The sequence below is a fragment of the Lissotriton helveticus genome, chromosome 2_1 (genome assembly GCF_964261635.1).
Source record: "Lissotriton helveticus chromosome 2_1, aLisHel1.1, whole genome shotgun sequence".
Taxonomy (NCBI): domain Eukaryota; kingdom Metazoa; phylum Chordata; class Amphibia; order Caudata; family Salamandridae; genus Lissotriton; species Lissotriton helveticus.
In genome coordinates this window covers 355,680,328-355,698,051 of record NC_136059.1, presented here as the reverse complement: position 1 = coordinate 355,698,051, position 17,724 = coordinate 355,680,328, and the positions used below count along the sequence as shown (strand labels likewise).

Here is a 17,724-nt window from a genome sequence, read left to right as displayed (position 1 = left end):
GGACTAACCGGAGTGAGACGAAGAGCGATGGCTCCAAGACCGATCCCAGGACTCCTCGACCTAGATGCATAGTGTAGCATACCGAGAGGCAAGGAGCTTGCGTGATCGTGGCATTGGGGTGCATGGCGTAACAATCAACAAAGGCCTTGGCACCATGGTCGCACTTAAGATACCGAAGAAACAAGGTGCGGATCTGTTACCGACATCAGTTAGTGACAGGTGCTGCAAGACTAGAATGTATCCTTCTTTGTTGATGTCTCTGCCAGGCCAGGAGTAAATTCTAAACAACAATTCTACAAAAAGACAAAAAAAAACCAGTCAAAATATGACTGAGCAGCGGTCTCTGGATCGGAGCTGACTGGCGTTGAAATAAAAGAACTGACATCAGAGCACTAGTGTCGCATCTATATAGGCACCATGCCCGTCACTCCTAGCATGGACGCCTCCTACCAGCGTGCAGGAGTACTGCTCATGGAAAGAATTTCAGATCCAGTCGGACGCCTGGGGAGAATTCTACTGTAAGGAATTTGCAGCTAGAAATCTCTATCAGATAAATGAATTAAAAACAAAATATGTTTATAAGTACAATACTTTCAGCATAATGTGCCTCACTCAGTGTGACAAGTGATATTGGCCAAAGTCGTTCAATATTATGAGAGATCTTTGAATGGGCACAATATCACTTCCGTCCCAACTTTCACACTCCCTATCCCATGTTAAATTCACCAATTTCTAAGCAGAGATCAAGAACATTGAAGAAGCCAGGTACTTAACTAGAGTAACATTCTCCTTTTGCAATTTCTTTACATTTATAAAGGATTTATTTATACCGTGGATGTTAAGGAATTGATTGATTAATGTTGGTGAACTCTTCGCATTCAAAAACCCTCAAATGTCAGCCTTATCTTTATTCCATCCATCCAATAAATTAGTTTGCCAATAAGCTGGAATCCAAAGTCTAACTTTAGACCCAACGCATTACATTACTTAACAAGGGGTCTTCTTACCGCAGTCACAAGCTTGATGGCACACAACTGTAGTTCACTGACATTTTCCACAAAAAAAGGTGTTATTCCCATGGATGATATCTGAACAAAAAATAAGAAGTAATATTTTATTGAAGCTGACCAAGACAACACACATTTTACACCTTCAATCATTATGCACATTTGGTAATGTATATAAATTGTACTGGCAAGATGCCAACATTATTTCATATGTATTCTGTGTTCATAATATTGCGAGCTTTGTGCATAAGGCGCCAAAAAGTTGTGCTACCAGATTAATTGGACAATAAATCAACATTTCAGTAAACACTGAATAAAAGAAAGCAGAAAAAATGTTACTTCCTCTGAAACCAAAATTTGTGGTACATACATACTCATCCCGTAGATTCCACATCTTATGAGCTACATACAAGCTCCAGACTGGATATGAAAACTTTCCACATCAAGAGTTTTCCACGGCATCATTCAGCTTTAGCCACAACACACCCGCTGAAAATGACAGTATATTTGGTGCTAACTGGCAAATTCCTGAACTTTTTCTTCATCTAGGTGTGCAGAAAGGAACCAACAGGAACAAATACAGCATATAAGAAGTTTGCCGACAGTGGGTTCCTATTAGTCAAAGACCTAACTCGGAGAAGGGATGGTAATGAGAAATCTGCTATAGATAATGTAGCCACCAAAAGTACTTTTGTCTGATGGATAAATCTTCCATGCAGATTTCTCAGCCAATTAACGGAGTCTCAAATAACTACTTGGAGGTAAAAAAACAGGCTGTGGAGGAGGATCATAGTAAAGAAACACAAGGACTCCTCTCTTTGGAAGTGAAGCCTTTACTGGGTAAAGAGTGCCAGCAGGACTTGCTCAAGGATAACACCTACTGAATTAGCAACAAGAGGCAGAGGTCAAGTATAGGTCTTAGACCTTCAACAATTGTTGTGAAACAAAAACTAAAGAGAGTAGAATCCCAGAGGGAAGGGTGCAGCTCTTACAGAGGAGCTGGACGAACAAATGATCTGTACTGTAGACCTTCTCCCAATTCATGGAAATATGGTATACTCTCCCAAAACAAATTCTGGTGGTTTAAAAGAGGTGTGAGGGTCAGAGGATTTGAGTCAGCTAGGGTGACCACATCACTCCAGGTCCTTATGGACACTAGTTCCAGTCCTGAAGTTTTCACCTACAAATCAGGTGTTGTTGGCCTATTAGCACAATGAAGGAAAAAACAGACAATACTTAGAATGTGTTAGACTATGACACATCAATCCAAGTTTGAAAACCATGTCCATACTAATCCAAGGAAAGTGATCATCCTTAAGTCAGCAGGGGGTCTGGAAGGTGCAGACGCAGGCTTATCTGCTGCTGCTGGTGATGGTATCTTCTAGATTCACTCCCTGACCCAAAAAGAGACTTACATCTCTTACATCTGTTGTTGTGGATCAGCTGAGACAATTGGCACTGCCACGATAGCTGTGATCTGGAGTAGCCTTGAAATCTTCTATATTGCTGATGGAACTGCCTGGTTGGCGAGGCAGGGTCCAACAAATGAGGAGCAACTCTGCTTTTTGTTTTTTTGTTTTAAGTGCGTCAGGGAGGAATAGTTGCTCACGATCAAAAGGCATATCCATGAGGGATGGCTGGATATCTCCAAAATTCTACTCCCAAGCACATGTTTCAAATTGCAACAGGGTTTCCCTTTTAGTAAAGAAACTGAAAGGAACTGTACTTGGGACCGATCACAAACTGACTAGAACCCTGTGTGGGTCGGAATTAACACCACATTTAAACTTCACATACTTGGACGTAACAGCCTTGAGGAAGTCGCGGGATCACACCCTGTTGCGACGAAACACGTGTTGGTTGTGGCTGAAAACACCTGAATAAAGCGTGATTAAGAAACTAAAGAAATTGCATATATCCTGTCTCTATATTATTGTTTTGCTTTTACTAAAAGGGAAACCCTGTTACAATTTGAAACGTGTGCTTGGGAGTACAATTTTGATGAAGAGGTGTGGCGCCGCGGCCAGGGCGACTGACACTGGAATCTGGGGATCACGGTTCGATCCCCGGCGCCGGTGGCAGGTTAGCCCAGCACCATGTGACTCTGGGCAATAGCTTGCTTAATCTTCCCGACGGCCCCCAGCGCCTAGAGACCCTTGCGGGTGATTGCGCGCTTTACAAATGTGGATTTATTATTATTATTATTATGATAGCCTAGCGCTTGCCCTTTGGAGTTTAGTGGTTCTCCACACCTTTAAGCACAGTTAGCCCAATTAAGAAACAGAAAATAACTAGTGCAACTCAACCCTGTGGCGCCGAATTCCCTATACGCACAAACCACCTCTTTGTATCCTTATGACTGGATATCTCCTTGTAATCCGGAGATCACACCTTCTCCACCAAGATGGCTAGTGAATTTAGCATATCAAGGCCAGAGGCTTCAGAGCCTGTGCCGCCTTTGATATGGGACAACGGCTTCCCCCCAGACCTGGGGAACTCTACCCCCTACCCTGGGGCCCATTTGGCAGCAGAGCAGGTGTAAAATTACTAATATTCGAAACAGGCGGCCGGGTTGTAGAGGATTGCACTGCCAGGACTAGTCACAATGGTAATGGGATATTGCCCACCTCAGATGGTTAGCGGCCACAGGACCACAAAGTTCAACATTGATTCAAAAGGGTATGAGAGGGAATATATATACACAAGGTAAAGCATAAAGTATGCACAGAAAGCAAAATGAGGAATTGCACATTGTTGTTTATGGTCTTAAGGTGTCTGTATTCAAGATGCACACGGTTTTCATAAGTAGACAGCAAACGTGTTTCGCCCAGACTTGGGCTTCTTCAGGGCAAAAGCAAAAAGTAGTCAGTTCGCCAGGAGGTAAAGCTCTCGTCCAAATTCTAATCAAGTCCGTGTCGGGACAAATGATGTAAGAGGAATTGACAACTCAAGATTGTAGAAGGGGTGGTCCAATAGTTGAGAGGACACAAGTATCTGCCTCTATTGAGCTGATCCGTAGTAGAGGCAAAGAGTATTTGAGAAAAAGGAGCTCCGTGTTCAGGCAGTATCCAGCGCTGTCACATCCTCGCTTCGTAGCTCCTTTTCCTCAAATACTCTTTGCCTCTACTACAGATCAGCTCAACAGAGGCAGATACTTGTGTCCTCTCAACTATTGGACTACCTCTGATACATTCTTGAGAGGTAAATTCCTCTTACATCATTTGTCCCGACAGACTTGATAAGAATTTGCTTTCGCGCCCTCCGACTTTGCTTCCTCCTGGGGCAGCCCCCGGGACCTGACCCACCCCGGGGGCATCTCTGAGACCGGCAGCAGAGCCCCACGCGCTTCATCGGTCTTCTTTGGGGTTAAAGGTCGCCTACCTTCCGGGGGCCATATCTCAGCCCCATTTTCACATCTTCTGGCTCCTGGTGGCGTTCCCCCAGCCACTGGAAGCACTCTCCTTGCCCACCCCCTACAATTCCCTCTCCCCCCCCCCCCCCGGTCTCCGAGAAGGTGCATCCTGCAGGGAGCTGTCTTCACTGGCTACCTGCGCCAGCCTTTCGCCTGGCTCTCCTCCTGGGGCTCTCTTCTCCCTGCGCAGAGGCCCCTGCTTCTGCACACTGGTCCTGGGCTCTTCTGGTGCTGTCAGGGCCATGGGGGCAGTCGGGGGGTCTCTCCTTCCAACTACCCAGTGCCAGGCTCCAGCACCTTCCGCCACAGCAGACCGCACCCCAGAGAGTGCTTCTCTTCCTGTGCAAGTTCTTTTAAGAATTTGGGGAGGGGGCTGGCAGGAAGTCTCTGTTTGCCCTATCACACAGTGACATCACTTCCCTGCCCCCTCCTTGTCCAGCCTCTGGGTTTGTTCAAAATGGCGTCGTCCAGGGTCTCTGGTCACATGGTTCCCTTCCCCCAGTGCTGCCTTCACCTTGGTTCAGCTTGGTGCCTGGCACCCAGCGACAGTTGCTGATGGATTAGCCTGTAGCTCCACCTATCTTCTCTCCTTGGAGGGAAGATCTTCGCTCTGCGAAGAAAGGTCATTAATCTAACCTGCCAGGGCCAGACCCCAGCCAGTGACTCAGAGAAATATGATATTTCTGGATGACCCAGAAGCAGTACAAATATAACTTTGGACTCTGCAGAATACTTCTTTTCACATCCACTACAGTGGACTTTAGTGCGTGTCTGGAATCTGTAGGCCTTATGGACGTTACTCTAGCCCAAGGGCTCCAGGAGAATAATGAAGTGAAAAACACAGTAAAGCACACTGATTTCCCTGGCATGTTTCTTTCCAGTGTATAAAGCATATTCCATGTCACCACCCAATTCTGCATAGGTCCTGTCACCCCATTCACTCTGTAGCTGCTCCTGGACTGCGCACGCTAGGAATTTCCCCTGTTCAGCCCCTACACGTGTGCACATGTCTGTACACGTGTCTGCATGTAACCAGCCCGGTGTCCCTTACTCCAGCTGCTGCGCAGTGGCCTGGACAAGCCATTGGGACACCAGTAAAATCCCCATGCAGTCTCTTACATCCTGAGTTCACTGTGGGTAAGTCCCAACTCATGAGGCTCCCCCACAGTAAAAGCTCAATAATTAGATGCTAAAAAAGCGAAAAATCTGGGCGGTCCATAGTGTCAGAACCACCTTCTAACACCCAAGTGGTGGAGGGTTAAAGACCCCCCCACATCACTACCTTCCCTATCTCTGTCTTCCTCCTCAGGAGAGGGGGGTCCTTTTCATATCCTGCCAGAAACTCCAGGAATTATTTTCTGGTAAGAGTGGACCCTATTATTTTTCTGACCTACAGAGAAGCCTTAACTCCTTAACCCTTAGGTTGGAGTAAGGGGTGAGGTTGAGCTCCTCAGCCACATTTCCTGTGTTGCTCGTTATTTTCCTTAAGTGGAGTTCATTTTAGAAGACCTCCATAAACAAGTTCTAAGTACTTCCTCACCTAACTTCAGTGACTTTTACATTTTCTAAAAATGCTACAGGGACTTAATTCAAGACCCTATCGCGACTTTGTAGTAATTTGAAAAATAGTCAATATAAAAAATGAGATGTACTAAAGTACATTTTTGGTGTCTTGTCATGTGATCAGAGGTTGACTAAGTTAGTCCAATAAATGCAAGACTTTACATCCCACCGCTTATCCACCAATGTATGACGTTGGCTCTGTATTTACTATACCAAAGTAAGGTATAGTGGGCACTGAGTCCAGGGAGTCCCCAGAGGTATAGCAGAGACTAAATTAGTTAAGTACTAACAGCTCTCTTTCTGCTAGTGTGGGTGAGTAGTTCGGTTTATCCATAGGGTGTTTTAGGCATTTATTGGATTCACTCAATCAAGGACTGATACACACACTCAGAGACAGAACCCAGACCATTTGAGTAAGTATTAAAAAAGTGTACTTCTATTTCAATTCTAGAAACAAGCAGAACTTGGTGCAGGTAGGTAAAATGTACTTTCTTTTTTTTTTTTAACACATTTTATTTGTCAAGCTTCACATAAATTGCAGGGCCCTGAAGTCCAGAGGCTACTGCACACATCAGGTATACATTAAATTGACTTTGACTTTTATGAGCAATAAACAAGTCCCATTATAACAACCCACCCACCCACACACCCTCCCCCCAGATTGCATCCATGTCTCACACAGTCATCCACTTTGCAACTGCACACCCATAAAATCACAGTCCTTCCGGGTCTTCCCTCCCCACCCCTGAACAAACATGGGAACTGTATACCTATCAGCCCGGCAGGTGTGTTTCCATTTCCCGTGGCGGGTCCAGGTCCAGACCCCGGTAATCCGCCCACCTGTGCCATATCTTGTAGTGTTTGCGCGGGCATCCTCTGGCCAGAAAGATAGGTTGTTCGAGCCCCATACAGCAATCTAGCCTGTTTTTCCATGCGGCTACGAACGGAGCCCTAGGTGCCTTCCAAGCCCTAGCAATGTCTCTTTTTGCTCGTATAAGACCCAATAGCAGGAGGTGTTGCTTGTATCGATTACCCCCTACTCCCTCCATGATGTGCAGTAGGGCCAGACGTGGTGTACAGGGGAGCTCCCAACCCAATACCTCCAATAAGCAAGTGTACACTCCCCTCCTGAATCTATGTAGGGAGAGGCAGTCCCAGACCGTATGAAGGAGTGTACCCTCCTCCCGTTGGCAGCGAAGGCACTCAGGTGATGCAATCAAGCCCGCCTTCCACAGGCGCTTCCAGGTAAAGTACACCCTGTGCAGATATTTAAACTGCACTAACCACAAGCGTGTTCCTATTGCCGCCTTTCGCGGGTTCGCAAGAGCCTCAGCCCAGTCCTCTTCCTCCAGTTCGCCCATGTCCACCTCCCATGCACGTCTGAGGCGCTGCAGGTCAGGGGAGCAGTGGATAACAAACGTTTGGTAAATGCAGGAAATCTTGTGATATGGAAGCTCCCCCATGAAGACCTTCTCCTCAATGGGGCTAAAATCAGGGAGTGACTCCAGGCCTTCCAAACTGGGGGCCAGGGCATGCCTAAACTGTAAGTAGCGATAGAATTGGGTTTGTGGCATACCAAAGTCTTCTTGCAGGTCTTGAAATGACTCGAGGGTCAGATCCTTCACAACATCTCCCAGAACCGAGACGCCTATAGTGTCCCACCCCCGGAAGCCCTGCAGCGCTGCCACCCCATCCTATGCAGCGCCTGCCTCCAGACGGAGAATATCACCCGTGTGGCCGGTGGCAGGGGTCTCCGAAGTGGCGCAGAGTACAATAGGGCATGAAGGGAATGGCGCCCCATAAGCTGCCTCTCGACCGCATATGCCAGGTTCTCCCTGTCCCCATACCACTACTCATTGAGGTCCAGCAGGTGTGAAGCCTGATAGTAGGAGAGAACATCCGATGTGGCCAGACCTCCGGAATAGGTAGATGGGAAGCAAGTGCGCAGTGCTACCCTTACCCTGCCCCCCTCCCAAAGAAACTTGCCGGATATGGATGGTTCTGTAGTTGATATAGGAGGCGGGGAAGCGCCACCATCTTGAATATGGCCGACCTACCATATATGGAATGGGGCATTCGGGACCAGACCTTAATATCTTCCCGGGTACGATCCCACACCGGGACCAGGTTGCGTTCCCAGGACACTGCTGGCACATCGGACAGGAAAACCCCAAAATACTTCAACCCTCCCACCGCCAGCTGAACCGATGCAGCCCACGTTCCCAGCCTCTGACGACCCCTAGAGTGGAAATATGTGGGAGGAGGCGGTTAGCCAGCCCCTTGGCCAGTACCTTTGCTTCCACATTTAAGAGTGAGATGGGACGGTATGATGCGTGCTGCTCCGGGGCCCTGCCAGGCTTGAGAAACACCACCACCTCCGTGTGCCTCCAGTCCGGGGGAAGCGAGCCCCGTTTCCGTGCCTCCTCCACCACCTGCCGAAAATGCGGGGCCAGTTGCACAAAAACCTTTTTTTAAAACTCACTGGGAAATCCATTTGGTCCCGGGGCTTTCCCAGTATTCAGCTCCCTCAAGGCCGTACCCAATTCCTCCTCCGTCAGCAGCCTGTCCAATTGGTTCCTTACCTCATCCGATACGGCTTTAGGTGGAAAGTCCTCTATAGATTGGACTATGACCTCACCAGTGAGGAACTCCTTTGGTGCGTAAAGGTCTTCGTAGTACGCGGTGAAGCTTTCTGCTACAGCTGGAGGCTCAATAAGTGGCGCCCCCGTGGGACCCAGGACTCTCGGCAGGGCTTGGGAATGGAAGGCACCCTGGCACAATCATTGGTAAACCCTACTTCTCGTTGCCAGCCAAGCCTGACGGGCCACATCCATCAATAGGGCCGCAAAAGATTGCTGGGCTAAAAGGAAGTGCCGTCGCACCGGGCAACCTCCCGGCTCGCACGTTCCAACGCCTCTACGGCCGCCTCCCGCCTCACTAATTCCGCCTTACGCTCCCTATGCGCTGCTGCGCTCCAAGAGATATCCACCCCTCGTATCGTGGGTTTTAATGCCTCCCACAGTACTGCTGGGGATGGGACCAACCCCACATTTGCCGCTAGATAGTGATATATTGCTTCCACTAGGTGCTCCCTTCAGCCCTCGTTCTGCAGATGCCACACCGACATACGCCATCTAAGTGACTGCCGCCCAGGACCAATCCGAAAACTAATGGCAACAGGAGAATGATCCGACAGGCCGCTGGGCAGAATGTCAGCCGACCCCACCCTGTGCGCCAACCCTCTAGGAACAAAGAGATAGTCAAGTCTCGAGAAGGAGCCGGTGAATTTATCGATAGGCCCATGCTTGGTGGTCCCGCCCCTGCCCTGGTCTCTCGTCATGGCCACGTGTGATAGGCGCTCCACAGACTTGAATCCGGCCGAACCAGCCGCCCAGTCAGGCATGTGCACCCTATCAGGCATTGATCAGCCAGGAGAGAGGCACCCCCAATCTGGGGCCCGTGCACCACCAACGTCGGCCCCCACGACCACCGTGCACGGTCACGGGCGTCGTCCTCAAGGTCCCTCCACCGTCGACACAGATACCACCAAGGGGAGAGGTGGCAACGTCCACACTGGCATTCACCCCCGCTGTCCGAACCTACCGCCGATCCGCCGGAAGAAGGGGAGGAGGGGGGTGGGGGTGGGGAATTGGGGGCCGCTATGCAGATGAGCCCCCCGCTACCACAATCGGGCCTCCGTCACCTGCACAGCACTCAGGAATGCGGGAGCACGGCCGCGGAGCCCCGCCGTGCGGCAGCACCATGCCCCTCAGCCGCTGTCTCTGCGCCACCAGGCCTCCGGGATAATCCAGACCCGGTCCGCCCGCACGGCCACAGCCCCCCGTGCCCCTGCAGGATATCGTTCAGGAGAGGTGGAGGCAGGCGCCCACCACAGAAAATGGCGCCACGAAACCGCCAGTCCACAGCAGAGCCCCCCGTAGAGTCAACGCGGCTCGAGTGCGCCACCTAACTATATACACGGACACAGGCCAGGGGGGTAGGGGGGACTGGGGGGAAGACTCCGGTGAGGGCCGCTCAGCAGACCGTGCCCCCGCCTGCTGCTTCTCAGGCACTCACTCCGGCCTCTGGGGCTACTGGGATGCGGAACGCTGCTCCCACACCAACTCCTCACACCTTGCCCGCACAGCTCAGACGACCACCTTTCCCGGCTTTCTGCTCTCTCCAAGGGCCGGTCCGCCCCTCGAACTCCGCCCAGCAGGAACAACCTCCCAGCAGGCACTCAAGGCTGCCCTCGGTTTCTCTAGAGGAAGAGAAGCGGCGCCTACGACCTCTCCACTCCCTCCCAGGGCGCGCTCAACTATACACCCCGGCTCCACTGCACGATGCTAGGCCTCCCCTCGTGAGGACCCCAATGCCAGGGTCCAGCCGACGTAGGTGCAGAGTCTTCGTGTCGGATCACAGCCGCCAATAACAGCAGCTCTAGTATCGCTTCCCAGTCCTCGTGGGGGCCAAGGGAGTCAGGATATTGGTAGGCTATCTGGCGGGTTGGACAGAGCTCAGCTAGCACACGTCCGCCATGTCGGCTTGCCTAGCCACGCCCCTCTTAAAATGTACTTTCAATTGGGAACAGATCAGCAATTTGTTACAGTTGGCATGGTTTCAAAATGCAGTTTAAATTACACAGTAAATACTTTTGAAATACTTTTTGATTACTTTCAGATTATATCAATTAGTCTGGGGGGAATGCCTGGATACCACACTGGGGGATCTCAAAATACAAGGTAAGGAAGACTTTTTAGGGTTTAAGGTATAGTTACTTTTCCTCCATAAAAAACAGCAGTTCAACACATACAACATTTTAGGAACAAAAACTCATCACATTGGTTCCTATGAGAGAATGGTTATCAGGCTTACAGTTAAGTACTAGACTTACGAATGGGAGTTTTGGGGGTTAGGGCCAAGATTCCACATGGTCTAGGTAGGCACTTCAATTGCACCACAAGCAGCACTGGGGCGGCCAGGTGCAGAGAGCAGGGGCTCAATGTTAGCCAATGGGGCTGAAGGGGTCTTCGGTCAGGGACTGCTCACGAGAAGGCCATTAAAGTGTGGGAGCAAAGTTCCTGCGATTACAGACAGAACTGCAGGGGACAACAATCATCACAGGAGCTGCACCACAAGCTGAACTGGGGCAGCCGGGTGCAGGGTGCCAAGAAGTAGTTTCACATGGAGACCATTGGTTCGGCAAAGTAGCTCGGGCAGGGAGACTTCCTGAAGGCGACCATTGGCTGGACAGGTTCTTGGGGGATGCCTGGACACTATCAGCTGGGCTACCCAAGGCCGTGGGGCGTCAGTTGGAGGGGTCTTGAAGCAGGTCGGGGAAAACCATTTCCTAGGTCAGGATCACTGGGGAGACATCCTCGTGGTGTTTGGCCACTTGAACTCGGGTGCAGAGTCGAGGAGCTGCCTGGATCTAGATTCAGTGGGTGAGTCTTGGATGGAGCAAACCTGGTGCTCACAGGAGGCAGAGTCTGTTCAATGTATGCAGGGCAGGTCCTCCGGGCGTCGCTGGCTGATAGGCTTGCCGGGGTTATTGTTATAGGCGGTTAAAGGCGAGACAGTCTTGTAGGCCTGGGGCCAAAACAGTAGGTGTCCACTACTTCATGGGTCAGCATGGCTCTTCGGTCATTCTTTCTTTCTCAAATCTGAGGAGGCAAGTTTCAGAGTTAGCCCCAAACACAAAATGTAGGGGCATTAAAGGGGTGTGCTGTCAGAACCAATGGGTCCTTACCTTGTGGTGAGCACACCCCCGATTATGCCACTCTCAAGTGGGAGTGGGGCATGACCCTCTCCCTAATTTCCTGGGTTCCTTTATCTTCAAGATGGAGGGTACTGATGTGTGCTTCACCTCACCTCCCCACCAGAGGGGTGGGGTTGGCAAAGGTGGGCACACCTCTCTCCCTAGCTCTGTTTTCCCGCCAATTTTCCCACTCAAAGTGAGAGGCACAACCAGTGGGAGTAAGTTTCTAGGGGCAACAAAAGGCAAGGACAGCTTCCAAAGGTGGCAAGCCTTAGAAGTTTCCCCTTCATGGACCCAGCCCATCCTGGGGGAGGAGGTATGACACCACTGCTCAGAGAACCGGCCAGGTGTTGAACCATCACAGAAATGTCCCGTTCCAGCAAAGTCCAGAGACGCAGGGCCTCATGACAGGGTCCACGAGCCCACTCCGCCCTGTTTGCTGCAGTACCACATGGCGGTAGCGTTGTCCATGAACACCTGTATCAGCCTTCCCTATATGGACGGTAAAAAGGCTTTCAGTGCCAGTCGGATTGCCCCAAGCTCGAACTGATTGATATGAAGCCTGGCTTCCGACAGAGACCAGACTACTCTGATCTACACCTCTCCCCGATGGCCACCCCATCCCAGAAGGGATGCATCTATCCCTACTGTGAGTTCTGGGAGGGGAAAGGAGAGGGAGAGGGGTCTGCCCTTGATCCAATCGTGGTCTCTTAGCCACCACTGCAGATTTTTTGAAGTGCCCTCCTAAATCTGAACCAGGTCAGGGAGATTTCCTCAATGCTGCTCCCATTCGAACTTCAGGTCCCATTGCAGACCCTGCATGTGCTACCGTGCATGGTTCACTAGCAGGATGCATGAGGCCATGTGGCCCAACAGCTGCAGAGTCACTCTTGCTGAAATCCTGGATTGAGGGCCTGTGTCGGTATCATAGCCTGAATATCCTGGACTCGCTGTTCCGGAGGAAAAGCCCAAAACTGCACCGTGTCCACAACCGCTCCAATGAAAGGGAGCGTCTGAGAGGAGGTTCGGTTTGACTTGGGCACGTTGATAGTGAACTCCAGCGAATGCAGGAGGTTCGCCGCAGTCTGGAGGTGGGAAACAACTATTTGGGACGAGCCCGCCTTCAACAACCAGTCTTGAGATAGTGGAAGACTGGAACCCCCAGTGCAGGGCAATGGTGGCAGGCACTACTATTCACAGGAGCTCCGGTGCCGGGTTTGGACCAGGTGCCCAGAAGGATGTCTGTTACTGCCTCAATAAAAGGCAGTAGGGGTTCTGAGCGGAGAACCCAGCCTGCAGGACCTCTGTCAAGTCGTTAGAAGGGAGTTGCATGTCCAGGACCTCCGCAACCTTATGCACCACCAAAGCAAATTAAGTCCCCTCCACCATAGCCAAGGTACGTGGAGACAGCAAACCAGAGTCTGGGGAGGTGTCCAAACCACTGGCATCACCCAGATTCTCCTACCAGGCCAGATCTTGTGGGTGCTGGATTTCTAAGGTATTCTGATCCCCCTTCTAAAACTCTCCCTCCATCGCTAACCCTTTAGAATAGGGCAAATTGAAAAGTATGGAGCAGCACGGCTATGACTGCGCCGATGTCAGGGTATGCCTGTTAGGCTCCATGTCGTCAGGGATGAGGATCGGGGAGGCGAAACCGGTGGGCACCGGCGAGGACCTTGGCACTGGACACGCCACCGGGATAGGTCTCTGTGGAGGTGCGATTGGTGCCAGTGTACACCCGGTGATGGGTCCAAGCGGAGTCCGTGGTGCCAGGGCCGGAGCCACATGAAAGGTACCCACGGGGACGACCATCATCTAAGACTGCACCGCCCAAACTTGCACTGGCTGGGTTAGGCTGCCCAAATATGGCACACATGGCATCATAGAACTCCTTAAGTTGAGCGGGGGTCGTTCCCGGTCAGGCAAGGAAATGCAGTCGCCCCAGGAACTCGCTCCGCAGAGCTGGGCCTCGAACGCAGAGGTTCCTCAGCCATGTCGTGAAACTGGCGGGTGAAGTCGAAGCACGCTTCGACATCATGTGTTTTTTTGTGGTGCCTCTTACTGGACCTTGACGAAGAGGACTTTGATTTAGCGGAGCAGTACTCAGACCTTCCTCTCGACCTGTAATTGGATCGAGACCAACGAGACGACTGCCGCGGGGCCAGACATCGGACCACAAGCAACTTTAGGGACCACTCCCTCAAAGCCTTCAGTAGCCCAGAAGTCGGAGCACGATTGGGTCATGTTAACGCTCCAGGCACCAGAGACACACTAAATGGGGCCCAAGACCGACCTGGCACGGTGACAGATACTGCACAGGTTGAACCCCGAAGTCTTCCTACTTGATATCCTACACACCAAAAGAAGTCGACAAGATTTAAAAAAAAAAAAAATGACAAAGGGTAGCTACCTTCAGCGGATCGCCGCTGGCTGGTGCATATAGAAAAGAACAGAGGTCAGTGCGCTGGAGTGGTGGTTATAGAGATGACGTGGACGTCAAGACGACAATGTCTAGCACGACGCAGACGTCACGTGGAGCCGACTAACGCCACCTACCGGTGTGCAGGGGTAATGCTAAGAAAAATATTACGGATCCAGCCTGACACCTGGAAGTTCAAAGGTAAGGAATCTGAGGCTAGAGGTCTATCAGATGTGGTCCTACACTGCTTCCAATTTTCCCGTCAAGGTGACGGCTTATACTAATTATATAGTTCAGTCCGTTTTGAAGGATTCCCAGGCCCTGGCTCTTCAGATAAGTGAGGGCGGGGATGCTTCCTCTCTGTTGGCTCTGATAGAGCTCCAGGTCGGCTACTTGACCATCATCTCCTTCGATAACTTGTGTGTGGCTGCTGCGGCTTCCATTGCATCTTGTCATGTTAAATGGATGCGGGCATGGAAGGTGGAGACCTCACAGAAGTGAAAGTGCCATTTGGAGATTCGAAGGCGTTTGGTCTAGAGTTTGAGGAGATGGTCAAGCAATCGCCGAGAAACGGAAGCATGTGGCTCCCGTTCGTCCTCCGGTTTGTCCTCTCTTTCGTGGTAGGGGTTTTGGGTATCGTCCTGCTTTTGCTCCGACCAGGGGTGCTCGCCAGCCTTTTCATGGCAGGTGCCATGCCCAGAGGGCCCGCTGAGGTGATAAGTCCTTTTCTCAGTCCGCTAGTGCATCCTCCGCTCCTCCTCCAAAGCAGTGACTATCCTCGCCTTCCAGCTGGTGGTTGGCTTTGCTTCTTTTGTCACCAATGGCAGGATCGTCCATCATCCCCTTTTGTATCGCTTTGTTCGCCCTAAGTGTGGCAGGGTATGCTCAGACGTGAGTCCCTTGTTCACTTGGCCACTGGATTCAAGATAGCCTGGCTGATGAGGATTATGAATCCGAAACCGGTCCCAGGATGCTTGTTTCCGGTCCAGGGAAGACATGGCTTGGCAGTTCGGGCTGGACTGTTCCCATGAGGCACAGGGTCAGACTGATTTGCATATAGCCATGTCTGAACTGGGGTGGCTGAGTGAACTAAAGAATGGTGATGGATTAAACCCAGATCAGTTGACTGGGGGTGAGTGTTTGATTTGTTCAAACGCTCCGTCCATCATCCCCTTTTGTATCTCTAGGATCGTTCTGATGCCTGGGTGGTTTGGACAGTGGTCTCCGGTTACCAGATCGAATTTTCATCTCACACAGGCTTGGTTGTTCAAGGAGACTCCTCTGCCCCGGAATTCTGTAAAGAGGGTGGCTTGGCTGGAGGGTGTTTGGCTTTTCTTGGAGAAGACAGCTGTTAAGGTTCTGCCCTGGAATAGGGGCTGGGACATTATTGCATCCTCTATCTGGTTCGGAAGGAGGTCACCAGAGACTTCCGCCCGTATTGGATCCGAAAGGGGTGAATCTGCATTCCTCATTGTCACTTCTGGATCATGACCTTGCATTGGATACTTCAGCTGGTACATACATCAGGGGTGCTTCCTCGCCTCCCTCGGCCTAATGAATGCATGCTCCCATCAACCTGACGGATCAGCAGTTTCTGCACTTTGCAGTGGGTTCAAGGCACTACCAGTTCTGGGTGCTTCCTTTCGTCCTTTCTTCAGTGCCAAGGGTTTTTACAAAACGCTTTGCCCCCCTGGTGGGTGTTCTCCATTCTCGAGATATTCAAGTGTGTCCTTGCGTTGATGATTGGCTGAATGTTCCTCCCTCTTTCTCTCCGGCATCGGAGGATGTGCATCAGGTCTGTCTGCTGGATTTGTTTGAGTTTCTGGTAAGCCACAGGAAGTCCTCTATCAGGTCCTCTCAGTCTCTGAAGTTCTTTTGAGCCCTCTTCGGGATGGATTTGGAGATGGTGTTCCTGTTTTCCAAAAGACAATCAACTGTTCCATTATCTCTCTTGGTTGCTGTCCCAGCCTCAGGTGTCTGAACGTCTAGCTGAAGAGTCAGTGGGAGATGGCCTCCACACCAAGTACTCCCCTGGGTCAGTCTCCATTTGCATCCCCTAATACAACATCTGCAGTGCAACTGGGATCCTGCTTGTCATGCTTCTAAGGCTCTCATTCCTGTGACTCCTGAGATTTGGGAATCCCTCCACTAGTGATTGTCTCCTCTCAGTCTTTCCAAGGGTTTCTATCTTGATTCTCCTCCCTCGGTCTGGTCAACCAATGCCAATGCGACGGGGTAGGGAGCAGTTCTGGGGTATCCCATGGCCTGGGCAGATTGTACCATTTTGGGGCTCTCCAGTTTTTGAACTGGGGGGAATTGGTGGTGGTTTGGAAGGCCCTTATTTAGTTTGCTCCCCTCCTTTGGAATCAGGCTGTGTTTAGACCGACAACCAGGTCGTTCATGCCTCTATCACCGCAGGGGGATGCTCTGTTCTCGGTTTTGCCTTTCCAGGAAGATTGACCTGTGGGCCAAGGCTAATATCCACTTTCTCTCTGCAGGCTATCTTCCGGGTAAGGACAATGGGATTGCAGATTCTTTGAGCAGGGTGTTCCCCTCGTCAGTGACCATGTGTCCGTTTCCCTTTCTTTTTCAGACGATTCTCTCAAGCTTCTGCTTTTTCTGTCCTGTGGTCCCAGGGACTCCTGTTTGCCTTCCCACCCAGCCTCCCCTCTTTGACCCCCCTTCCCTTGAATCCCCAGGTCCTCAGGAAGATAGGTTTGATTGGGTGGAGGTTCTTCTGGTTGTTCAATAAAGGTCACGGAGGCCTTGGTTTCCCAGTCAGGTTTTGGCATGGTTTCCCTATTGGAGAGTCCCCATGCACCACTCTATGCAAGTGGCTCAGAACATTCAGTTGTCTTGCAGGCCTTCAACCTTGAAGCCTTACAGTTGTCATTGAAAGAACTTTGACAGTTTGTGTCAAGGAGAGGGTCTGCCGCTTGTATCCAGTGATCCTGTGAGGGCGTTGGACTTTTTGAGGGATGGTTTGTCATGGGTCTGGCTGTTCCCACTCTCCGTGCCCCAATGGGCCGCTGTTCTGGCCTACAGGGGTTCTGCTATGGCTTCCATCTCTCCATTGGTGACTCACCTTGTGTGGAATATTTTACTTCAGCGTCCAAATTCCCACTCTCCGGTCCCTGCCTGGGATCTTTCCTTTGCGTTTCAGTAATTGACTAGTCCTTTGGTTTGAACCCCTGGTTTCCGTTGACCTTAAGTGTTTCTGGCAAGGTTCTTTTTTTGGTGGCAACTTCTTCAGGTCATTGGGTCGAGGAGATTGGAGCTTTGCTGGCTTCTTCCCCTTTCTTGTGTTGTTGCCCAGGCAAAGTGATTTTGTGTCCTAGTCAGTTTATTCTGTTACGGTCTTGTCTGACTTCCACTGTCAGGAGGATACTGTCCTTCCTATTTTGTTTCCTACCCATCTTATCCAGAGGAGGAGGTTCTCCTTTCTCTGGATGTGTTGAGGGTCCTTCACATATACTGGATCGTACCAGAGTATTTGACCTCCGCTACATAATAGGTTTTTGTGGCGCAGACAAGCTGCTCATGTGTAAGGAATGGATTGGGAAGA

At 50.8% G+C, this 17,724-nt stretch overlaps 1 protein-coding gene across 14 annotated transcripts in view; it reads right to left on the bottom strand.

The window, feature by feature from the left end:
* Positions 1-17,724, bottom strand: part of NIPBL (NIPBL cohesin loading factor) — a 1,942,504-nt gene that overhangs the window by 1,040,070 nt on the left and 884,710 nt on the right. For all 14 annotated transcript variants that reach the window (XM_078674965.1, XM_078674957.1, XM_078674966.1 and 11 more), the window contains one exon: positions 1,008-1,088. In XM_078674965.1, the coding sequence (XP_078531091.1) occupies positions 1,008-1,088 (81 nt within the window). The remainder of the gene's footprint in view (positions 1-1,007; positions 1,089-17,724) is intronic.